Source organism: Xenopus laevis, chromosome 2S (assembly GCF_017654675.1).
Source record: "Xenopus laevis strain J_2021 chromosome 2S, Xenopus_laevis_v10.1, whole genome shotgun sequence".
Lineage (NCBI taxonomy): Eukaryota > Metazoa > Chordata > Amphibia > Anura > Pipidae > Xenopus > Xenopus laevis.
In genome coordinates, this window is record NC_054374.1 from 32,606,147 (window position 1) to 32,632,097 (window position 25,951).

General features: G+C 39.0%; 1 protein-coding gene across 3 annotated transcripts; it reads right to left on the minus strand.

The window, feature by feature from the left end:
• Positions 1 to 1,409: 1,409 nt before the first annotated feature.
• Positions 1,410 to 25,659, minus strand: eif2s3.S (eukaryotic translation initiation factor 2 subunit gamma S homeolog). 3 transcript variants are annotated; one of them, XM_018248064.1, is made up of 13 exons: positions 25,630 to 25,659; positions 24,374 to 24,646; positions 17,434 to 17,497; positions 15,676 to 15,803; positions 14,700 to 14,821; positions 10,490 to 10,584; positions 8,512 to 8,670; positions 7,601 to 7,735; positions 7,270 to 7,364; positions 5,598 to 5,742; positions 4,678 to 4,847; positions 3,730 to 3,902; positions 1,410 to 1,776 (listed from the first exon to the last, which is right to left on the minus strand). In XM_018248064.1, the coding sequence occupies exons 2-13, from the start codon at positions 24,440 to 24,442 to the stop codon at positions 1,713 to 1,715; spliced, it is 1,419 nt and encodes a 472-aa protein (XP_018103553.1). In that variant the 5' UTR covers positions 24,443 to 24,646; positions 25,630 to 25,659; the 3' UTR covers positions 1,410 to 1,712.
• Between the last annotated feature and the right edge of the window lie 292 nt (positions 25,660 to 25,951).

A 25,951-nucleotide genomic window follows, 5' to 3' on the forward strand; every position in this document is an offset into this window, starting at 1 on the left:
ACCATTTAAAAATTAAATAAACCCAACTAGCTTGTTTTGTTTCCAATAAGGATTAATTATATCTTAGTTTGGATCAAGTACAAGTTACTGTTTTATTATTAAAGAGAAAAAGGAAATCATTTTTAAAAATGTGGATTATTTGATTATAATGGAGTCTAAGGAAGACGCCCCTTTCCATAATTCAGAAATTTCTGGAGAACGGATCCCATACCTCTGCTAGCATGCACCGAATCTGCCTTTCAGTATGATTCACATTAAGCCAAATCCAAGTGCTTGGCAGAACCGATTCCAAATCCTTAAAGGGATACTGTCATGGGAAAAAAAAAAATTTCCAAAAAGAATCAGTTAATAGTACTTATCCAGCAGAATTCTGCGCTGAAATCCATTTCTCAAAAGAGCAAACAGATTTTTTTTATATTCAATTTTGAAATCTGACCTGGGGCTAGACATATTGTCAATTTCCCAGCTGCCCCAAGTCATGTGACTTGTGCTCTGATAAACTTCAATCACTCTTTACTGCAAGTTAGAGTGATATCACCCCCCCCCCAGCAGCCAAACAAAAGAACAATGGGAAGGTAACCAGATAGCAGCTCCCTAACACAAGATAACAGCTGCCTGGTAGATCTAAGAACAACACTCAATAGTAAAAACCCATGTCCCACTGAGACACATTCAGTTACATTGAGAAGGAAAAACAGCCTGCCAGAAAGCATTTCTCTCCTAAAGTGCAGGCACAAGTCACATGACCAGGGGCAGCTGGGAAATTGACAAAATGTCTAGCCCCATGTGGGATTTCAAAATTGAATATAAAAAAATCTGTTTGCTCTTTTGAGAAATGGATTTCAGTGCAGAATTCTGCTGGAGTAGCACTATTAACTGATGCATTTTGAAAAAAAAAACATGTTTTCCGATCCCTTTAAAATCACAGGACTCTTCATCACACAAACAAGGAAGTCACAAATCTTTAGCTGCAAGCGCAGTTCTCTTTTACCCTTCCTGGCCGTGATTCGCATATGCAAATAAATGATTCATTATTTGGCGGAATCCCTAGTTCTAAGTGCAGAACTTTCAGTAACCAATTGAAGACATGCATTGCCAAGACTCATGTTTGAGGGATTAATATAGGTTATAGAACCAAATACTGAATTATACTGGTACAGATATTGGCAAAAAAGTAAAGGTTTGCCAAAAGATCAATTGCTGGGTCCATTTATTTTAGTTGCTGTGATTGTATGGAACAGTAAATCACCTCCTTCCAGTGTGTTATCTATACAAATGTCGGCAAAAACACAACACTTTTGCTATTTAGCGATAAAATTCGGGGTCTCGGCCCGATCACTAATCCTGCTTACATTTATATACTTTTGTCCAAACTGTATTAAAAAAAAAAAAAAAGCCATGGAGACTAGTTTTGTCTTTTAAAGTTTATTTTATTGACATTTATTTATGGGTGAAGTCCCGAAGCCAATGGACACTTCAGGAAGAATGTTACTCTGTAACAAAAGCATACAGTTTTAGGAGTTACATGCCAAAAGGCATGTGTAGAAAGCGAAGAGCAATTCTCAGGCTGAGAACAACTCGACTATAAATTAGAAAATGGGACCATAAATGTAAATGTCTTGCTGCGGTGATTTCGTTAATCCAATTCCTGAATAAGTATAGGGCGAGTTTCTTCTAAAAACATTTTGATAATGCTGGTGTCTGCTTGACGCCTAGTCATCTTCTACTGTTGGCTTGATTGTCACTCCTCGTCTAATCTGGCCCCATCCAATCAAACTGCAAAAAGAATAAAAAAAACAAACATTACTAAAATGTTTATGAAGTTCAAAGACACAAAACAGAATTATAATCATGTAAATACAGTTACCGATTTTCATTTCAACTTAAGATACATCAAGCGGGCACTAAAATGTTGTCATATACTGTACAATAGAATTAACAATAGCTTTTAAGGCTATGTAACCATGAAGGCAGAGTTTAAACCAGTGATCCCCAACCAGTAGCTCGCAAGCAACATCTTGCTCTTCAACCCCTTGGATGTTGCTCCCAGTGACCTCAAAACAGTTGCTTATTTTTAGATTTCTGGTTTTGGTTGCTTACAAACCAGTTGTGCTGCTATATAGCGCCTCCAGTAGTCTACCAGTCCACATAGGGGGCACCAAGTAGCCAATCACAGCCCTTATTTGGCATCCCAGGAACTTTTTAAATGCCTGAGTTGCTCCCCAACTCTTTATTTTTGAATGTGGCTCACCGGTAAAAAAGGTTGGGGACCCCTGGTTTAGCCCTATTCTCTCTGGGTTCAGCCCATGATCTTCAAAGCTTACACACCCAGCCTCCAAAAAGTGTTTTTAAAAAAAAAAAAAAAAAAAATTCTCCTCTGGTCATTTAAAGGGGCCACAAATGGATTGATGAAAAGGAGTCCAATAAGAACAGAGGTGCCTTACCTTCTCTGAGAGGACACCCAAAAAAACACAGTATCCACATACAGCCCATAGACATGAGTCTATGTCTGGAGTTGCTGCTGAAGAGGAGATTCATTTAGCACCACTTAGTGGCCGGCCTGACAGGTGCCAGAGGGCCACTGTAACGTAAGAACGTAATGAGGTAGAGGTTTTGCTCTCATCCAAGGAGCCCGTGTACTGAATGTACTGAATTTATGCCAGCCTTACTGTGTCTTAATTTATGTGAGTAGGCCTTCTGGACTCACATAATTATGTTTTTCTCAGTCTAGTTAAGTAGATGGAAGAAGGGGACATTAACTCCGTATTCTAATCAGGACACTATGGGTGAGATATAATGCCTGATCAGTGATTTTTATGATGTTGTTTTTATTTCTAAATTACACGGTTTACATTGCAAATAATTCACTCTACCATATATAATGTTATTCCTGAACCAGAAAGTATAATTTTTTAGTTGTAATATTGGTGTACAGATGACCATCTCAGGTCATTGTGTCTGCCTGGTCCTGGGGTACAAGGAGGTTATATCTCTCCAACTTGCAGTGTAGCAGTAAAGAGTGACTGAGGTTTATCAGAGAACAAGTCAAATGACCGAGGGCACCTGGGAAACGGACAATATGTCTAGCCCCATGTCAGACTAAAAATTAAATAAAACGTTTGGTCTTTTGGAAAAACTGATTTTAATTCAGAATTCTGCTGCTAGAGCAGCATTATAAACAGATGCATTTTAAAAAACAGAACAGAAGTTGCAGAGCATGTCGGCAGCTGAATCATAAAAGCTTCATTTATTGTAGATAGTTAAAAACATAAACATAAGTATCATAATAGCGACATGTACCCCTACGCTTGACGCGTTTCGTGGCGTCTCGCCACTTCCTCAGAAGCTGAGGAAGTGGCGAGACGCCACGAAACGCGTCAAGCGTAGGGGTACATGTCACTATTATGATACTTATGTTTTTAACTATCTACAATAAATGAAGCTTTTATGATTCAGCTGCCGACATGCTCCGCAACTTCTGTTCTGTTTCTATGTGTTTTTGGCCTGGACCGGGGGCCTTCTGCGTGCAAGCACACAGGTTTGCTGAATTACGCGTGCAGGTGAGCGAGGAGAAGTGTTCCCTTTTGTTTTTCCTTTTGCATTTTAAAAAACAAAAACATGTTTTCCCGTGAACCCTTTACCTGCATTTACTGAGAAGAACAATGTATTTTTCACTCTTATAAAAATCACAAGTTCCTGGCGTGTGGAATGTTTAAATACATATCTTACCGCCAATGTTTTTCCACTCTTCGGCTAAGGGCAATTTTCTCTCCTACTTCTGTGCACACTGGATTTGTCAGGACAATTTTAGCCAAATCAGCTTTGACTGCATTTACACGACCACCAGTGGACAAAGAGCCAATGTTGACCATCAGAACCTCATTCTTAGATAGCTTTTGTACCTAAAATACAATATAAAAGGATTCTGTCAGACAGCAGCATGTGAAGCAATTCAGCAAACATAATCAGGGGAAAGTAATAAAAGTCGGTAATGGAAAAACTATTCGCAATGCAAAAAGTTATGCCTTTGCACGAACAAATTTTATAGCTTTTGCGAACCCAGAAAATTGTTTAGCGACCACTTCTGACAGCGGAAGACCGTTTGCGCCAATGTGCAGTAAATGTAATAAAACTTCTCACTGAAAAAGTCGTTATGTTTGCTCCAAAATATTACGACACCTTCACGCACCTCTTAAGAGTGTGCAATTAAAATTCGCAATGCAATAACAGTTTAAGGAACAATATTACATTGCGAGATGTGGATTTTTATTCTTATTGGTGCAAATTCTTTTGCTCTTTGCGACTTTTATTGCATTCGCCCCAAATATGTTGTATACCTCATGACTCTAGACCAAAAAAATAAATGTTTTAGTCCCTCTGTCCCTAAGGAGAGAAGCGTTCATTATCCGAATTATAATAAAGCTGTGAGGTCAGTAGTGTATAAACTGTTTTAACACATGTTTTGTTTTTGGTTTTATGTGAAATACAACTGTATTGCCCCAAAATTAAGTATCTTTGTATTTTACAGAAAATGTAGCCATGATATTATATAACAGTGTATAACCCCTTGGGCTGTTTTTGCAAGAAGTAAAAGAAGTAATAAAACAAAGTTAATGTCAAGGGGGCAACAAACAGTCGGGGACACAAAAAACTATTAATGGGGCTTTGGTTACAGACCTTCGCAGCCTTCTTATCCCCCTCCATGCGCACACCAAGAAGTCGTCGCAAAAGGAAGTAAGAGATTTCCAGCTCAGTGAAAATTTCAGGCAGAGCACCAACTGCTCCTAAAACCTGACCCACCATACGATCAGCGCGGCACAAGGTTGGATCAATCTTGGTACCAACACCTTATTCCAAATGGAAGGAAGAGAGAGGAAAGGTAAGGGAGTGCCCAATTTTCACCGAAATAACACAGTTATATATACATGAGGGGAATGAAAACTGGAAATATAATGCATGATATGTTCAATATAACCAACAGTATTAGTAGTATACATTCGACACAGTAGAGTATGCGGATACATTAACCATGTATTGTATATGGCAATATATTTAAGCTGGCCAACTACGTCAAAGTCATCCCATATCTGGCCAGTCCTACTCTCAATTTTCATCTGATTCATTAAGAATTCTATTGCTTCATTATACATTTTACAAAGGGACTAATTTTACCTGAAATTTACTTGCTGCTTTCAAAGTAAAACTCCCAAACTTGGCTTCCCTTTTATTAGACACCAGTGGGATTACCTGACTATAGCTGGGAAGGGTGTGGCTACAACATGGACTGCTCCTGTATAAAAATGTCAAATCTATAATGAAGCAATAGAATTTTTCATGAATCAGATGAAAATTGAGTGTAGGACTGGCCAGATATGGGATGACTTTGACGTAGTTGGCCAGCTTAAATATATTGCAAAATCTGGAGAAACAATCCCTATTTTATTTAAAGGGTAAGGCATTTTTTAGTAGCTGTTTGCACAAAATGTCTCAGTGTCTTAAATATATTGATAATGGGTTGAGTGCAGAGGACTTCTTGTATTCCACTGGGACAAAGTATCCTATAAAGTATATAAGGTGTAGGCAACAATATGTCTTACCTATAAGGCCCCCAGGAGCTGCATATTGTAGATCATTGTGTTCTGCAAACAAAGACACAATTTTGGAAAAAATTGGCTTGCACATGAGTTTCCCTTCGCTGTCTTTTGAGACAATTCCAGGCCGAACTTCAATTTCTTGCCCCACCTGTGTAGAAATAAACCAATGTCAACTCACTGTGAAGAAAGAATAGTTCAAACCATACATAAATATGGCTTCCTGGTTTCTGTGTATTGCCTTTTTATGTCAACAATTATTTAAGACTATTTAAGAATATGTATTCTCTTCAAATGCATATTGTTGGCTTTACTTTGTTTACATGTTATGTTTTCCAATATGTCTTTATTTAGAATTTTCAAGTTACAAAGGAAAAGTGTTGTCAGTTAAGAAGTGTCTATTGCATTTAATACACCCAACAGGGCAGAGATTTGTAAACTGTAGAGCGGACCTCCTTAGAGAAAACGTAAGCAGTGCTGAGAAAGGCCTGACTGCCAACTAAGGCAAGAGAGGAAACATTGTTCTCCAAATATTCCAAAAGTATAACCTGTTAAATGTAAGGGATACCTGAACAACATTTGCACTACACAAAGGGACACAAAAGTACAAGTTGTAACAGATCAAGCAATTCAACGAATCAGATATGCTTCCTGTCCAAAATAAAGTATTATGAAAGCTACATCTTAAAGAAGCGTTTGTGAATATTCTCATTCATCCAGGTCATGGTATATCTGTAGAAATAAGTCAAATCACCTGGACTTGCTGTGTTTTTCTTGAAGACGTTTCACCAGTCCTCCGACTGGATTTCTCAATTCAGAAATTGAGAATGAGAAAGCCAGTTCAATGACTGGCGAAACGTCTTCAAGAAAAACACAGCAAGTCCAGTTGATTTGACTTATTTCTACAGATATCTCTAAGATGCAGATGACATTCGCTACAGGACTGTATAATGAATACCTCTCATATAAAACAGAACGTTACTTAACCTTATTGGTCCTTTAAGCCAATGTATTACATCGTACTCTCTCATACAAAAGAGGCCATTATAAATGACAAAATTGCTAGAACCCTCCTTTGCTGCAGGATTGCACAAACATTATTTTGTTTATATTTAAGATTTATTGCACTTATCAATGAATCTCCTTTAAATCTACCTTATTACAAATAAACTCTTCTATAAAAGGGGAGAATAAATATCAAATGGCAAGCCAGTGTTTCCATTGCTAGACATTAGAAAAGAACCATGAGGTAGAGTCCTATGCGGGTCCATTTTTTGGAACCCATACCCGCAACCTGCTATCCGGACCCGCATTCTTAGCCGTTTGGACCCACTACACGACCCTCAAGTAACTTATCTGCAACCCGGACCTGCTGACCATCAAGAAACAGGAAGTGCTGTCATTTTAAACTGGAAGTGACATCATCGGAAGTAGACGTGATCAGAAAAAAAGGAGTAAATATCGCTATTGAGAAGACCCGCAGCACGACCAGTGCCGCCGACCCACGTCTGTACCTGCACCCAGAACTTCTACCCGCAGGGTACCGCAGGTATTTGCGGGTAACCCACGGGTACCAGACCCACTGCAGAACTCTACCATGAGGCTCTGTTTTCTATGCAGATTAGCATAAAAATAGTGGCAAGAAGCAAAAAGAAACACAAATACAAAGTCTCCTTACCTTTAATACCCCTTTAAGAATACTGCCACCAGCCACACCACCTTTAAGGTCATCAACTTCACATCCTGGCTTGTTGACATCAAAAGATCTAATAACTGAAAAAATATTTATATCACGCATTTCCACCAAGAATCAAGTTAGAAGCAGACAGAGAAAATAAAATGAGGAGACATACCAACAAATTCTACACCCATAGTATTAGTATTTTGGAGTTTTTAATTAAGCCTTTCAAGATTTTCAATATTGCTTTACTGTGTTTGAAACGGGAACAAATGGTTTACTACATAATATTGAAAAATATTTCTTGTAAAAAGTTAACGAAGCTACTTACCGATGAGCCTGGGCTCAGAAATGAAGTCTCGTGGAGGCACAGGGATTTTCTTGACTATGTATTCGCAAACTACTTCAATATTGTACTTTAGCTGAGCAGAGATTGGAATGATAGGTGCTCCTTCTGCAACGGTGCCTGTTGATTAAGTACAGTTAGATATGTTTTAAACCTCGATTAGCTTTGCTTAAAAATGACATCTTTGCAGATTGTGATAAATGGAAAATTGTACAATTTTTGCTGCTTTTGATTGGCAAGGCAACGGAACAGATGCATCAGTACGGCTTGCTCCTGCCATTAGGCAAAGTGAGAGTCTTGCTTCAGATGGCAGTGAGTGGCCAGTTACGAGGGGGGGACAAAAAGGCGCCTCCTGTAACTTTAAGAGCTGAATGTCTGGTTTTTAAGTAGGCCCCTCCCCTTTGACCCACTCCCATCATCAGCACCAGGATCACCCTTGTGTCTCAGAATATCACTCTCTACATCATTCCTCGCTGAAGTGCTTTTACGTGCATGCACAGTTGGGACCATTCTGGTATTCGAAGATACAGAAGATGGCGCCGGAGAGCTCCGCTGCGCTAGTCTACATAATTATGCCAAGGTACATGACAGGGATGCTTTTTCCACTGAGTTACTAAGGAGGGAGAAAGCAGTGAGTGGGGACAATGGATGGAAGGGGATGGGGATTTTTGATTAACGGGGGGGGGGGTTTAGTTCTCCTTTAATGATAACCAAGCTGCACAAATCCATATTGCTGGCAAAACCCTCCTATTGGTTTTAATTGAAGATTAAATGATTTATAGGATATAGTGATCCCAATTACAGAAAGATTCCTTTTCCAGGAAAACCCTGGGTCTGAAGCATCCCAGAAAATATATACTATACCCTTAAAGGAAATTTGAAATATTTAGTCTTACCTTGTACAAATGCAAGGATCTGCTCATACTGTTCTTTGGCTTGACTTTCTTTAACCAAATCAATCTTGTTTTGTAAAATTAGTATGTGTTTTAATTTCATGATTTCTATAGCAGCCAAGTGTTCTGATGTCTGAGGCTGTGGACAGGACTCATTGCCAGCTATGGAGAAAGACAAACACAACAAGTGGGCATGCAGTTGAACGCTTACCAAATTTTCTTATTTAGTATAAAGTAAGATCTCCGGGTAAATAATAAAAGAAAAATGAAGAAAATATTTTCATCAAAATATAAGAATGCCAAATAATAATTTTATTTTAGAATCCTATAGTTATTTCTGGTACAACTGGAAGTCAGTCTTCACTGGATGTCAGCAGAATAGCTCTTAAAGGAAAAGGAAACCCTTTTGGCGGAAAACCCCTGTCCCCCCCTGTAGGCCCAACTCCCCCCCCGGGCAAATGCCTCTAACTTGTTAGTCACCCCTCCATGCAGGTCCTCTCTTGCAGAGTTCACGGGCGCCATCTTCATCCGATCGCTCTTCTTCCTGTATTTGGCGGCGCATGAGCAGTAGGAGGCATTTGCCGGTTGGATCTACTGCACATGCGCTGAAGTTTCCGAAAAAATAAATCTGAAACTTTGTGAAATTCGGGCGCATGCGCAGTAGATCCAACTGGCAAATGCCTCCTACTGCGCATGCACTGCCAAACCCGATCAGTATAGGAAGAAGTGCGCTCGGACGAAGATGGCGCCCGTGAACTCGGCAAGAGAAGACCTGCATGGAGGGGTGACTAACAAGTTAGGGACATGTGCGGGGGGGGGGGGGGGAGTTTTGCGCCGAACGGGTTTCCTTCTCCTTTAAAAAGGTTGTTCACCTTCCAAACAGTTTTGCGAGGTTCAGATTGTTCAACATAAACAAAGACTTTTTTCAGTTACTTTTCATCTTTTATTTTTACTTTTTTTCCCAAAATTTAAGTTTGAAGTGTAATGTTTATCTTTTTTCAGTCAGGCAGCTGAGTGACCCAGGATCCAATTTGCTACATTCAATTGATGCAAATTTCAGCAGTATCTGTGGAGTATTAGCAACTATTGTATCAATTCTAACAGCTGCCTTTAATGAAATTCAGAGCTTCTGCTCAGCAGGGACAAAGATAACAAATGTATCAATTTAATGTATCAATTTAGAACTAGGGATGCACTGAACACAGGATTCGGTTCGGGATTTGGCCTTTTTCAGCAGGATTCGGATTCAGACAAATCCTTCTGCCCGGGGGAACCGAATCCTAATTTGCATATGCAAAATTAGAGGTGGGAGGGAAATCATGTGACTTTTTGTCATAAAACAAGGAAGTAAAAAATGTTTTACTCTTCCCATCCCTAATTTGCATATGCAAATTAGGATTCGGTTCGGTATTCGGCCGAATCTTTCGCAAAGGATTCGGGGGTTCGGCCGAATTCAAAATAGTGGATTCGGTGCATCCCTTATTAGAACAGTTAATGAGTCGGCGACCCCCCCTTCCTCCCAGAGCTGCTTCAGAAGGTGAAAAATTAAACTTTACACTTCAATATTAGAAAAAACAAATAGAAAATAATTGGAAAAAGTCTTTATTTCTCTATCTATCCGAAACCAACTGAATTGAAAAAAATAAATACATTTTAAAAATAAAAAAGTGTTTAATGGTGTTTAAAGGGGTTGTTCACCTTCAATTACCCCTCTATAGTTACACCCCTGCATTTAATTGTGTTTGAATCGACAGCGGTACGCTCACCACAAAAAGAGTGTCAAAAATAGATTATCTAATTTGAAAATCTGAAAGATGCCACTTGTCTAGTGATCCATCCAAATGCTTGGCCCGGACCATACAATATCCAAAGGACATTGCCACCTTCATGCCAATTACTCGTTTGTGTTTGCATACTTAACATATACAGACAGAACACAAGTCTTCAAATCAAGACAAATTTTAAAATACCAAATACTCACCTATTAACAGCAAAGCTGCATCCATGACAGCAGCCCCGTTTAACATAGTAGCCATCAAAATATCGTGGCCTGGGCAATCCACAAATGAAACATGTCTGCCATGCAAGAAAAAAAGTGTGCATTACTCATATCAGCAAAACACCTCCATGGTTGTAAAATGCATTTTATACAATATACTACAAAACGGAGAACAGACACAGTTAAGAAGCACTTTTCACTTTGTAATGAAGACCTAATGGAAATCATATATAAAGCTGGTTAGTCTGGGTTCTTTTCAGGTCTAAGAATAAACTGGGACAAGTCATGCATCTTCCAGGTAGCACATGTCATTACCCTCTTTGTTGTGGTTAAAGGAGAACTAAACCCTAAAAATGCCATATTTTATATACATTTATATATTTTATATATATTTATTGAACCAGCCTAAAGGCTCAGCATCTCTATATTAGTAATAATCCAGGCCTTCAAAGTTGTCACAAGAATTTCTTATCTTGATATTTGTTACGAGTGTTCATGACACTCACATGCTCAGTTTGCTTTGAGTAGCTATTGAGAAACTAAGCAAAAAAAATAAATGACGTTCATTTGTAATATAAGCTGATGCTACTGGACTGATTATTAATTTTGATGCTAGTTGCACTGGTTTCTGTGCTGAAACGTAGCAATAATCTGAATTATTTACTAATCAGCCTTATATGTGCTTCAGCCTATATTGAGCATGTGCAGTCAATCTGCAGAAAGAAGATGGAGAACTACTGGGGCATCTTTGGAATACGAAAGCAACAAATCCACTATTTTGGATTCGGCCAACCCCCGAATCGTTCACGAAAGATTCTACCAAATACAGAACCGAATCCTGGCAGAATCCCCAACCAAATCCTGGATTCAGTGTATGCCTACTTTGAAGACACAGATCTTTACTGCTAAAGGGCTGCAAAATGCACAACATTTCTGCCCTATTTCTTTAGTTAAGCTTTAGTTGCCCTTTAAAGGGGTTGTTCACCTTTAAACCATGGAGTATGATGTAGATCAGGAGAGCCCATACTTAAGCTCTACTGGTAGATCCTGATCTACCTTTTGGGCACCCCTGATATAGTGATATTCTGAGACAATTTATAATTGTTTTACATTTTTTGCGTGTGAGGCTTTTAGTTATTTAGCTTTTTATTCAGCATCTCTTCAATTAGCAGTTTCAGCAATCTGGTTGCTAGCATCCATATTACCCTAGAAACCATGCACTGATCTGAAAGAGAGACTGAAATATGAAAAGAAAGAGGAGTACTACAGAGTAAAATACTAATACCAGATAGGGTCAGTGACCCCCATTTGATAGCCGGAAAGAGTCCAAAAAAGACAATAATTCTAAAAACTATAACAGAAATAAATGGCAATTGAAAAGTTGCTTAGAATTAGCCATTTTATAACATACTAAATGTTAAGTCAGAGAGCCCCCTTTTACACTTCTTCCCAATTGGTCCAAGCTTCTGACTATAGTCTATCTTCCTCCTTCTCCATATACCCTTCACAACACTTGGAGGGGTTATTTATCAAAGTCCGAAATTTGTCTCAATATTTTCTGTTACAAACTACGATCAAATCCGCTCGGGTTTTTTACGCTTATTTATTGTTACATTTTCCCGAAAATTAGCTTTTTGTCCTATTTTCATGATTTTTTTTTCCGGATTTTTCACCAAAAAACTCAGATTACTGTAGTATCAACATCTATATATGCATCTGTATATGACGCACGGCACATTTTCACAATACAGTAACAGTACAAACAGGTTAACAAACACTGCAATAAATAAAAATACATACAAAGTAACAAAGTTTAAGCAGCTGATGCAAGAGAAAAAAGCAAGATGTTGGAACCTGCCTAGGAGAGCCTACCATTTAAAGGAGAAGTAAAGCCGTGACCTCCTCCACCCTCTCCATTGTTCACTTCACTGTCCCCCCTTCAATATTTATTCTTTTTAAATGTCTCCTTTCTGCCCACCTGCTAGGATGTGTTCTCATCCTCCTCTGACAGTTGCTGACACGGATCTTGCAGAAGCATGCTCAGTAGAAGCAGATTCAAGACATAGATTTAACTGCACACGCTCCTCCAAAATCTGTGTCGATGCTCCACACAAGAGGATCAGAAGACAGAAGATGTCGCCTTTGAACTACGCTGCGCAATTCTAAACTTCTTAGAAAAAAATGAATACTGCGGGCACTGAAGTGAGCAGTGTAGGGGGGGGGGGTTCAAGGGTTTGGTTCTCCTTTAAGCCATACACACGTATAATCTTTTATTCTGTACATAACGGTAATAATTCTCTTTCTTTCGTTTTTGGGAGGCAACAAATCTCAATTATTTAAAAAATTACAGCAAATGCCAAATCCCAAACTCTAATTTTCTTATCACAAGACTAAGAGTTTGGATTCGATTAAGCAGAATGCTTCCATAGAATCATAAAAGCAAATCCTCGATTCAGTGCATCTTTATTCTGTATAATAATCTCAAACGTTCTAATAAAAATGAAGACTTTTCCTGCATGGAGTGGTGTGGCTAGTAGCTTTGCCAAGGCACAAATATGTAACTTGTAACTGACAAAGGGGCGGCACAGGCCTCTGAGAGACTACATTCAAGCCAGGCACATGTGCCAAGTCAAACTTAGGCCCAAAAAGCCAGCCATTTCACTAAACTGCTCATGCACCTGCCCAGCTTCTACAGCTAAGTGATTATAATCAAGTGATTGTACCTTTATTTCTCCTTTAATGCAGCAAGTGCTGAAGGCTCAGAGCTTCTGTGCCTGCCTGCACCCAATATCTAATCTAACATTTTTGTACAGGCTGGGTCAGCCTTGCAGGTACAACTGAGAATAAAGTAAAACACCAAGAACATACTACAACAGCCTATTAATGAGCAGGAGTGCTGCAAGCACACGTGCTCCTTAGGAGTAAAGGGAAACTACAGACAGCAGAAAGAAATGGTACTGTGGGCAGCAGCATAGTAGTACTGGCTTAAGAAAACCATTATGATCATATACACGAATAAACTGCAGATATAATTTCCATCCCATACTCAGAAGTTGTACTGGACTTTCCAGTAATGTTAGAAAAGAAAAAAGTACCCCGCTTAATCCAATTAACTCATACAGGTCACAAAAAAAAGGTTATAGTTACACCTTTAACAACCCACAATAAATTATGATTCATTAAATATCGGTATAGCAAAACCTCTAAAAAACCACCAGTGGTTATCAATCGAATTAAACCAATCACTTAATAAATCAATCGATCTATTTTAAAGTGCAGTGAGTTTAAAATCAATTGATTCAATTAAATTAATTGAAAAATTAAATGAAAAATCACACAATTATTACCAATGAATTACAAGGTCCCCTAAATGGGTTCTATCCTCGCTAAATTGATGTGCAAACTGACTTCTAAAATCAGTGAATAAAGGTCAATTACAACACTGAAAAGGACTTTAAACCATTATTAAAAATGAGTGATTAATTAATAGAACCGTAGTGATATAAAGTGCAGTGCTTAATAAATAGTAATAAATATCTTTGCATACGTTGATTAGGCTAATGTAATTAATTTAAAATGACCATTAATTAATAGGATAAAAATATTAAATCAGTCTGCTCACAATCATGAAAGTAGGAGGAAAATGAAATGGTAGAAGGTGGAGTTGTCCCAATCTCTACTGCCTAGTATTTTCTATCCCTGGGACACCACAAAGATGGAAAAGGCAGAGTAACTGGGACTGTCTCAATTTTTAAACTAACCCTAAGACTTTCCAGTAGCATTAACTATTTTACTTTATTTTAAATTACATTAAGCCTACATAGTCCCTTCTTCAGACTGAATCTCCAAATGGTGTGTTTTATGAAGCCCCAAAATACTTAATGTAAAACATCCTAGCAATTACTATGCTATGGCCTGGTTCCTGGAGCTGTTACATGCTTCCATATAACAGCACTGGGAAACTCTCATAGCACAGATACCCAGCACTGTGAAATACAGCTGTCTGCAAGATGGCACTGTTATATGTATTGCTATTCTGCTGCTTTGACAAATGACCGCACACGTGTTGCCAAACTACAGGCAGTGAATTATTCAATGAATATCAATATCATGCAGATATTTTGTGTTTACTTCGAGGACGAAAGTAATCCTTCAAATGCATTCACAAAAGAAAAGATCTGCTTCAAATTACCTGACCAATTTAAAGTTGCCCTTGGTGTTAGGTATATCGGTTGGAAACTCATCTGGAGTGCTGCTGCCACACGATCGATAGCATTCCGGTCGAGAACAGCTAGGATCATCAAGTTGGTAAATCTAAAATGGTATTCAGCATTAGTTAAACAGTAAAATGGGTCAGTTTCTAGCATTTTAAATCGCATGGTGCCAGTTCTCCATGACTCCTAAAAAATGCTGCAGACAAACCAACATTCCTTATAGATAACATGCATACATCGGAAACCAACCTTAAAAAGCGAAAACGCTTCATATACATTCCACATCTATAATATGCTATTCCTAATTTAAAAATCTATCTGCAAAGGTTGTTTACATACCGAGAGTTGGTTGGGCAGTAAATATATCATCTTGTCAGACCATATGCATGTTTATATTTATATATATATATATATATAATAATTTCTTGGAGTGCCCGCACCTCTGACAGTAATTGATTGGAGGTGCTTGATCAATAATTGTAGTATAAATGATGAAGGATCCGCACTCTCATTTTCAAAGTATAACAACTTTTATTTATCACATTACAATCCGACGTTTCGGTCCCTCCTGGGGATCCTTGAGAAAGGTCCCCAGGAGGGACCGAAACGTCGGATTGTAATGTGATAAATAAAAGTTGTTATACTTTGAAAATGAGAGTGCGGATCCTTCATCATTTATATATATATATATATATATATATATATATATCGCCCTGTTATTCAATAGTCATTTAACAATGGTTATTTTGGCTATTGTGAGTTAGAGATATCCATCAGCCCAAAAAAGTGGCATTGCTTGGAAAAAACTGATGCTGTTCTTGTTCAACAATCTGCACTCTGTGTAAGTCACTTCAAGTTAATATATAATATTTAGACTTATATAAGCTACTGAAATCAATGTTGTTGCACAAACTTGAGACACAACTAAAATAATGAGGTTGGCATTAAACTAACCTTGGCATTGGCATATCCCAGCTTGATGGTAATATTTCTCTCCAGCTCATTTTTAAACCGGACGGTGTGAACCCCAGATATAGCTTTAACTACAGTTGATTTTCCATGGGCTACATGACCTATGGTGCCTAAAAACAGAAATAAAACATGAGCTTTAAGTTATTTCATTTTAGGTGCAGAGCTTAATTTTGGGGGTGGGGGTAGGGTTGTACCATATCTGTGCAAGAATGCAACTAAAAAGTTTAATATAGTATAAGCAAACTAATGAGTTAACAATCTAGGAAAAAAACCATAGCACCTGTAAGACCTACACCTACCTGGTCTGTACTCCATTAAAAAAAGAACAAAACATTTATGTAACTTAAGGCACCCATACACGGGCCAATAAAAGCTGGCGGCAGACAAAGTTGGCAGCTTATCAGCCCGTGTGTAGAGCCCCCCCCCGTCGAGTTTACCTGGTCGATATCTGCCCAAAAGTCGGCCAGATGCCGATCGGACATCATTCATGCGGTCCTGCGATCGAACTGCCCGTTTGGCCTCTGTTCTGATGTGGGCATATCGGGGAGAAATCCACTCGTTTGGTGACATCTCCCTGTGTATGGCCTCCTTTGGATCCCTTAGAGGCCTGCCTCTATAACTGCACCACACATGAGCCCACATCTGCCCTTAGTTGCTCATACCTGTAACCGGTACCAGTTAATAAAACGATGACAAGCACAGCTGAGCTGGAGGCTACAGTATCTGGCCTCTTGACATTCTCCTCCCAAGCTTTTCGTTGGCCGGGATCATGTGCAAATAAAGTCATTTAGAAATGGTGGCCACCAATCACCCTGGGTGTATTTTCTTAACAGCTACAAGGCAGTATTGGATCATGTGTGGTGCAGTTCAGGAGGAAAGCATCTGCAGGGTGCCAAAGTTATGCAATTTTTTTTTAGACTGTGAGATTATTTGGGCAGGGCCTTCTTTAGTTCTTGTATCAGTTATTGCTTGTTTTTGTATACAAATCTGCATTTTCAGTGTATACAGGGAGTCCTTACGTTACATACACCTCACACTTACATATAGAGGCTATTACAGTAATGTAATGTGGTTTGCTTGGCCTTTATTAGCATTTAGCTTTAATAAACCACCTGCCCCAATCCCCTCTGGTGTGTGTTGTCTACTGCAGAGCACAGAAAGGTAAAAATAAATACTATGTTAAGGCAAACATCTGTCTAAAAATAAATACTATGTTAAGGCAAACATCTGTCTAAGTTGTACATGTTTCAACTAGGGATGCACCGAATGCAGGATTCGGTTCGGCCTTTTTCAGCAGGATTCGGATTCGGCCGAATCCTTCTGCACGGTCGAACTGAATCCGAATCCTAATTTGCATATGCAAATTAGGGATGGGGTGGGAAATTGCGTGACTTTTTGTCACAAAACAAGGAAGTAAAACATGTTTCCCCTTCCCATCCCTAATTTGCATATGCAAATTAGGATTCGGTTTGATATTCGGCCGAATGTTTCACAAAGGATTCGGGGGTTCGGCCAAATCCAAAATAGTGGATTCGGTGCATCCCTAGTTTCAACTTACATACAAATTCAACTACAAAACTACAGATCCTATCTCCAGAATTTAGACATCACAAATATGGATCTCAAAGTCTGTCCATTTCGAATGCCAATACTTTAAATGTTGCACAGCAAATGTATTAGGGAACTTGTACATATGCAAATGTGTTCTTTCGCTGAAATCAATATATAGTGCAACTTTACCTATATTAATTGTGGCTTGCCGGCTGATGATTTCTTGGGAGAGCGGTGTCAGTTTAGAAACATTCTGGAAAAGACAAAGTGTTTTGTCAGTGACAAGTTCTTATTTAAATTAAATAACTAAACAGTAAAAGGCACACTGGGTGCTCTGGATTTTTGAAACCGAGAAATCGAACTGGTTAGGGTGAGACAGGCTAAAAGGAGCCAAAAAGCCCTTTACAATACAAGTCATGCATGAAAACAGAAGGTATTTACATATCATAAGCTATATACATATCACAGCCTACATTTTTGGGCATGCTTTTCTGCAGAATTTGCATGAACATATGAGGACGGAATTCATAGTTCCACCAATAACAAATTGTGGGGGTTCAGAGGCAGCAACCATATTTCACAAATGGGGTAAGGTAACATAACCAACTTCATTCAAGCCAAAAAGTTGCTCATCTCTAGTCTTTAGCAAAGACTTAAGCAGCCAGCAATGTGCTTTTTGTATAGTACTGATTTTCTCCTTGTAATAACACCATGCACACTATTGTTGTCCAGCGATTCTCTTGATGATGGATTCAAATACGGAAATTCACCAAAGCAAGAGAGGCCTTTAGTTCCTTAGACATAGCTCAGAGTTCTTGAAAATCTCAAAGCACAGCTGTCCAACTAGAGGGCCAGATGTTGCCCTTCAAAAGATTTTAATGGCCCCAGGCTGCTCACAGGCAACATACACTTCACTGCATGACATTTTAATTCAATCCAGCCCTTCAACATGTTGTATATCCTTAAGAGGGATATAAATGAGCTGGAGAGAGTGCAGAGACTAAGTGCAACTAAACTAGTTAGGGATGGAAGACAAATTATGAGGGTAGACTGTCAAGGTTGGATTTGTTTTCTCTGGCAAAAAGGCACTTGAGAGGGGACATGATTACACTTTACAAGTACATTAGAGGACATTATAGACAAATAGGAGGGGACCTTTTAACCCATAAAGAGGATCACCGTACCAGAGGCCACCCCTTTAGACTAGAGGAAAATTACTTTCATTTGAAGCAACGTAGGGGGTTCTTCACAGTCAGGTTGTGATATGTAACTATGTAATAAGTTGGACAGCACTGTCCTGGAAAATTATAAGTCTTGCTTTGGGTGTGATCTTTGTTTGTTGACCATTCTTGGGGAGGGTAATAGTGGTGCTGAATTGCCTCCATCTGTACACAATCTGCCTGAGAGTGAAGTGGTACAGTCCAAACTCTTTAGAAATAGTTTTGTAATCTTTTACAGCATGTTGAGCAAAATTAAAGTTTTATTTGAGGTCCTCAGAGATCTCCTTTGCTCAGTCTACAACACTTTCACAATTGAGATCAGAGTTGGATAGCGAACACCGAGCTTTAAATAAAGCACATCCTCCTACAGGATTATCATTCCATTCACTGAAACACGACTGCTAGAGCTTCACATAATTCTGCAACACATTACTAAGCAACTTTGTATAACTGCCCTCAATAAATAAACAATGAGGTTTTTGACTTATTTGATTAATTCAATCTCATTAACTAGTTTTAAGACTTGTGCAAAAATAAAAAAATAAAAGATATTTTAACTCCTATATATATATGCAATAATATTGAAACTTCAAAAGGGTTGGCAAACTTTTAAAGCTGACTGTGTGTATTGTTCTTACGAGACAGCATAGACTATGCTAAAAATGATATACACTTACAGAAGTCTTCTTTAACAGCCGGTATATAATAGAATTAATTTTTAACTGTGAGTGAATGTATGTAAAATATGTTTCATTTAAACAAGTCATCTGGCCAGTGAATGCTATCTATTCTTATCTGCTGACTTCAGAGTACTTAGTACTAGTTTGAGGACGTATGTTAAACTGAAACGATGCATCTATTTTTGCTCAACAGAAAAAAGTTCAAGTGTTGTGTGGAGCCTAAATTCCAGTCAAAATAAGAATAGGCCCAGTATTTACTGGGTACAGGTATGGGACCTGTTATCCAGAAATCTCGGGAACTGGGGTATTCTGGATAACAGATCTTTATTAATAATAATAATAATAATATAGTAATTGGATCTTTGTACCTTAAGTCTCCTAGAAAATCATTTAAACATTAAATTAACCCAATAGGCTGGTTTTGCTTCCAATAAGGATTAATTATACCTTCGTTTGGATCAAGTACAAGGTACTGTTTTATTATTACAGATGAAAAGGAAATAATTTTTAAAAATCTCAATTATTTGGATAAAATGGGGTCTATGGGAGACAGCCATCCCCTAATTCGGAGCTTTCTGGATAACGGGTTTCCGGATAAGGATCCCATGCCTGTACTGCTCTGCTATGGAACAATAATCCAAATTTTTTAAAATGATTTCCTTCTTTCTTAGAGTATTGTGGGCTTAACTATAGACAGTGGAGATAATGGAAGTTTATCTTTTTTCTCAGTGGTCCAGCAGAGAAGCAAACTTGCTGATATCACTGTTCTAGAAACATTGCTTTTGTCAGTTTACTGGGTGATCCTCACCTTGACATGTGTGGGGAAAAGCCGCTAAAATACATAGAGCTCCAACATTATATATATAATAAAAAAAAAAAAACTAATCGGATGCATCCACACACATGAATATTGGGGTAAAGCTGGCCATACATGTAAAAGCTGCTTGCTTTGTGTCTTTGCAGGTACACAGATAGGGACATTAGTGAGAGTAATGAGTGATGTGTTTGTTAAATACTACCATTTACAAACAACAAACATAGGAATTCTCAAATGAAGCCTCCAATAGTTCCTCCTCTGAGTCCCTGTATAAAAGAATTAGGCTCAGGCCCTCCTGCTTTCAAATTGTCATGGAACTCCTCAGTAACTTCGAATACCCTTATATTTTACAATAGGAGGTTCTTTTTCTTTTAAAATTCTCTTAATTGAAATTAATAATTAATTCTGCAGACTTTTTGACCATAGGAGGTTCATTATAGTTTATGTCAGTGATCCCCAACCAGTAGCTCATGGGTAACATGTTGCTCATCAACCCCTTGGTGTTGCTCTCAGTGGCCTCAAAGCAGGTGCTTATTTTTAATTCCAGGCAAGTTATAAAACCAGGTGTACTGCTCAACAGATCCTCCTCTAGGCTGCCAGTCTACATAGGGGCTACCAAATGGTCAATCGCAGCGCTTAAAGGAACAGTAACACCAAAAATTAAATAGTTTTAAAACAATGAAAATATAAGGTGCTGTTTCCCTGCACTGGTAAAACTGGTGTGTTTGCTTCAGAAATTCTACTACAGGTTATATAAATAAATATTTGTGTAGCCATGGGGGCAGCTATTCAAGCACAGGACACATAGCAGATAACAGATTTAAGTTCTGAAGTGCAGGAGAACAATACTTTATATTTTCATTACTTTAAAACACCCATTTAGTTGCGGTTACTGTTCCTTTAAAGGACCAGTAACATAAAAAAAGATTTAAAAAATTATTTCTTTGTAACGAAAAAAAAACCCTCCAAGATAGTTTTAACGGCGACAGGGCGCCGATCCATCATGCGGCGCTCGATTTCTCCTCCCTGGCCATCTCCTATAGAAGGCAGGGAGGAGAAATAGAGCTCTGCACAATGGATCGTCATCCTGTCGCCGTTTTCTGAAGAGGAGCGCTTGCAGAGTTTTTCGTTACAAAGAAATAAATTTAAAACAAATAAATAAAATTTTTATGTTACTGGTCATTGTTCTCCTGCACTGGTACAACTGGTGTCTTTGCTTCAGAAACTCTACTTTAGTTTATATACAAAAGCTGCTGTATAGCCATGGGAGCAGCTATTCAAAGATGAAAAGGCACAGGATTCACAACAGATAACTGATAAGCATGGTAGTAGAACAATGGCATTCTTCAGAACTTATCTGTTATCTACAGTACCTTATATTTTAATTATTTTAAAACTATTTAAAAAAATTAAATATGCAATACAATAAAGTGAAATAAAATCATTGCAATGTTGTTTTAACTTTCTGTTAAATTTCTGTCGTTCTTTCCATCTACCATTTAAGAGCCATTACTGTGTTTATTGTACAGTTGGTGAAGCACGAGCATCTTGCGTCAGGTTTTCCTTATTAGTCCAGGGGCTCCATATTAACTCATATTTGTCGAGTTTATCTTTCAAAACGAAGGTGATTTTTTTATCATTGGCTGCGACCCACCATATTTTTCTCCCCACTGCTAATTGTTGTGGGCCAGGGAGTTTCCATGTTGAGACCATGACACATTTCGTTGCTGAGCAAATTTGGGTTGCCAGTTTGTTGTGGTTCCTGGATATGTTCTGTATTCGTCTACCAAACAACGCCGCCCATGGGTCTGGGGTTATATTTGTTTGAAGTATTGCAGATATAATTCTTTTTTTTTATAACATTTGTGTTTTATTAGATTTCATCACATTTGTATAATGCATACACAGTAGGAAGAAAACATTTACATGGGTAATGTTTGCAGCATTACAGTATATAAAATATATACAATCAAATAGCCTACTATATCAAAAGAAACACATGGTTGTTTGGTTATACAATATATGCTAAACCCACCAGCCTATTTTTCTGTTGGGATAAATCGTCAAGGGTAGGGAGTGTTCTTTGGTCGAGCATATATTAAGGCTATAGTTAGCTTTAGAGATGATAGATTAGTTAACTGAATTCACTCGTAACAAAAATAAATAGTTTCCTGTATATGAACAGATAGATCGTCCGTTAAAGTTGAGTTGGAGCAATGTGGCAGCTGGGATTCTAGCATACCTGTATTCAGTTTTCATTTTGCCCTATGCATGTTAGAGGAGATCAGGTATCATTACAATGACAAAGTGGCTTGATTAAAGCCATATGGGAAAGTGTATTTAATCCAGGGGTCCCACACTACATGAAATCTTTTTTGTTTATTTTGTAGGATACTAGTTAGTTTCTCATTTATAAAGGTTGCGTTTATTTTTGCTTTCAGTTCTCCAAATTGTAAGGTAGTGGATAGCCATGATTTTGCTTTGCAGCCGTAAAGATATGCGTTATCAGCATATGTGCGGATACTGGTATATCTTTTATTTTACAGTTGAGTATTGCTTGCGCTGGGTGTTTGGATAAGTTGATATGGAGTACTGAATAAATTAATTGGTATACTCTACGCCAGAATCTCTGTGCTTTTGGGCAGGACCACCAAATATGACTCATCGTGCCCTGGTCCGGGCAGCTTCTGAAGCAGCAGGGGTTAGCAATGGGGTCCCATTGTGCTTTAAGGTACCATGTACCATCTGCTCAGTACTTGTTAAGAGTTTTCTTTAGCATATATGTTGATGGAGCAGTAGTTTGATTGTTCTATTGCTTCTATCCAATCCGCTTCTTCCATATCTAGTTGTAATTCCTGGGTCCAGTCCTGAATGTATTTAAGTTCCATTATAGGGGTGGTGTTGGTTAAATAGTTATATAGTGGGCCTATTAGTCTCCGTGATGTTGGGCATTTTAAACAGTACGTTTCTTATATGGTGTTAGGTTGTTGAGAGTCTTTATTATAAATAGACTATGTAATGCTGTATTTGATAAAATCTAAATATTTCGGTTGCGGGAGCTTGATATTTGTCTTGGAACGTAGGCCAATCTTTTGATGACATTGCCGATATAATTTAAAACATATCTGACCATGTTTGTTGAACAGTTAGGCATGACCACCAGTTATCTGCCTCCTGACCACGTCCTCTAAAACCGTTTCTTTGAGTTATTTGGGTCCCCTTTGTGGAGTAGGTTTGGTGAAACATACCAATCGTATAGAATTTTATAGGGTTTTTTGCCCTTCGAAGAAGCCGCTAGTCCGGCAAAACGCGTTGGGCGGCATAGGGATCAGCTCCCACTCACTCCCTATATAGATAGGCAGTATATTTCCTTTATCCTGAGAAGTGGTGACCCAAAGGGGGGGAGATATAAAAGGGAGGGACGAACATTTCCACACGACACTGTTAAAAATATCTGTAACTGAGACGTTATGAGGTTACAGATTTCCCACGGAGCCACGCTATGTTTTTTTTTTATATGTGATTTTATGGACATGGTCCAGCACTACTAGTGAGAAGCGCTAGTAGTGGGTCTTGTACATCTGGCAGCGTGTTTTTTTCAGTGCAATCTAATTAAAAGTCAAGTTTTATTATTTGAATTAGTGTCTGGCATCTGAACTGGTTAACTTGTGAGTTGCAGAGCGGATACTACAGCTATAATGTATCCTACTTCGTAACACTACAATTGCTGTTTTGAGGCTTTTTTGCCATTAAGATTTCCGATTGGTTTGCAGCGGCGCTGGCACTACATTTGCTAGTGAAGCGAACGCAGAATATCATCACTCAACACCATATTAAATATAAAGGGGAAATATCCCTTTCCATCAATTAATGTCAACAAACAAGTAGCAGGTATAATTAAACCTGCCTGATGCTTAATTGCAGCATTCTTCAGCAACTCTACATCACAAAGCTTTTGGGAAGCTGGGGTAGTAATGGGAAATGAAGTTCTCATCAGCAATGCCTTCCTGTACTGTATAATAAACTGGCTGATGACAGACAACAAGCAGGCAAAATAGGAAGGCCCTTGTGGTGTTCTGAACTACAAATCCCAACACCCTACAGCTCTACAATGTCTGAAGCGGGACAATCCTGTCAGAGTGCGGTAAAGCAGCTGCTCGGACAAGTAGAATTTGGGGGAATAATTGATCCAATAATGGAACTTAGGGACAATCCCCCACTAAGTACCCAGCGTGCTTGTACAACGCATGGCCAGGACATAAGGCGAGCCACAAAGATCCACCATGGAGTTTCGTTCAGTCACAAGCAGCCCACCTCCTCCCCCAGCACACGCTGCGCCTCAAACTCAGGGTAAAGAATAGGAGACACCCAACATTAACGTCTTGACTCACAGAAAGAGAAATAAAACTCACCAAGGTGGCCAAGTCCTGTCTGGATAAATGGGGCTGTCCCAGAGTCACTCCCGGCTCGTCGCCCGCCATCTTGGTCAAGAGGAAGTTGAAGGCCGTCAGCAGGTAATCCCCGCAATGTTCAGCAGGCCCGCTTCCGACACACGCTGCGTTCCACGCCTCGAGTTGGCAACCTTGGCGCCGTTCTCTGACGAACCCAGACGAATGATTGGTTTAGAATTCAGAAGCGTCGCTTGATTGGTGTTCATTCATTCATCTCTGCTCTTGCTCAACCAGCTACCCGGAAGTATTACATAGAGAATGTGAAGCCCATGCTGGCAGAAACGCCTAAGGACCCTGTCTGATGCAATAGATGTATGACAGTGTAGACTAGGGAGAGAACGTGTTTTATTCCTAATTCAGTATGGGGTACGCATTGGGGAATCCACGACAAATAGTGTTTTTGCCTAATGAAAAAGGATATTCGTAGCAATATACAGTATTAGTTTACCCCTTCTGTGCAGTGCTTCAGACTCTTAACATGGTATAGTAAATCGGTTCTCTTTCTCCTTTAAGTCTTTCATTCAGCTGCTTCTGCTACTCTGTTTAGAAGAGAGAACCAGCAGTGCAGAGAATATAAACCTCCAGACACTGCTTGGAACATTTATTGTATTTTAAGCTATTTTACAACCATTAAAAATAGTGTATGTTGGGAAGTTGCTTAAAATGACATTTTCTTTCTTTGTGTATAGAACTATTCCTGGAGCTAGTTTCAGGGGCCTTAAGCAGTTCTGCTATGAAACAAGGCAAAATGCAACAAAAATGACAGACTGAATTAAGTATATTTTATTTCCATACAGTGCTGAGTCTGTAGGCAACCAGGCCAGCCAATTTGCCTCCAATCCGCAAGTGTGATGGAGTTTTAGGGAAGTTTACATACTCATGTTGCACACCAATGCTGGCAAAGGGATTGGGAGACGAGCAGGTGGCCAGAAGATCAACTGGCAATCAGGTGATGAGGGCCCAGAGTAGGGGTAGGCAGAAAGGAGTACGTGCCTCTCACCCCCACCACCAATGCTCCTTGTGTTGTGCCTAAGGTTGCCACCTGGCCGGTATTTCACCGGCCTAGCCGGTAAAATACCAGCCGGGGCCGGTATTACAAATTTACCGGCAATGTAGCTGCCGGTAAATTTGTGATCACCGTTCAAACTGCTCCCGGCCTGCCTCCGATGTACCCTCAGCCCACCCTTTTCTTCCCTCTATAGCTAAAAAATACTTACCTATTCCACGATCCACGACTCTGGCCTGCCCCTTGATGTCATGGCCATGCCCCCAGTGACAGCGCTATGTTGCCCCGTGACATCAGAGCCCCGCCCATTTTTAGAACGATCCTCCACCTCGTGGACCCACCCTCTTCCCTGGCCGGTCAAGACTTTTCAAAAAGGTGGCAACCCTAGTTGTGCCCAGGGTTGCCTGGTTTACATTTCAAAACCAGCCAAAGACTATAAAAAAAAAACTATCCAAAAAGTAGTCAAAATACATTTTAAAAGTAGCCCAAAAATAGTCCAATTTGTACACTGAAAAATCTTAATAAAATAAAGT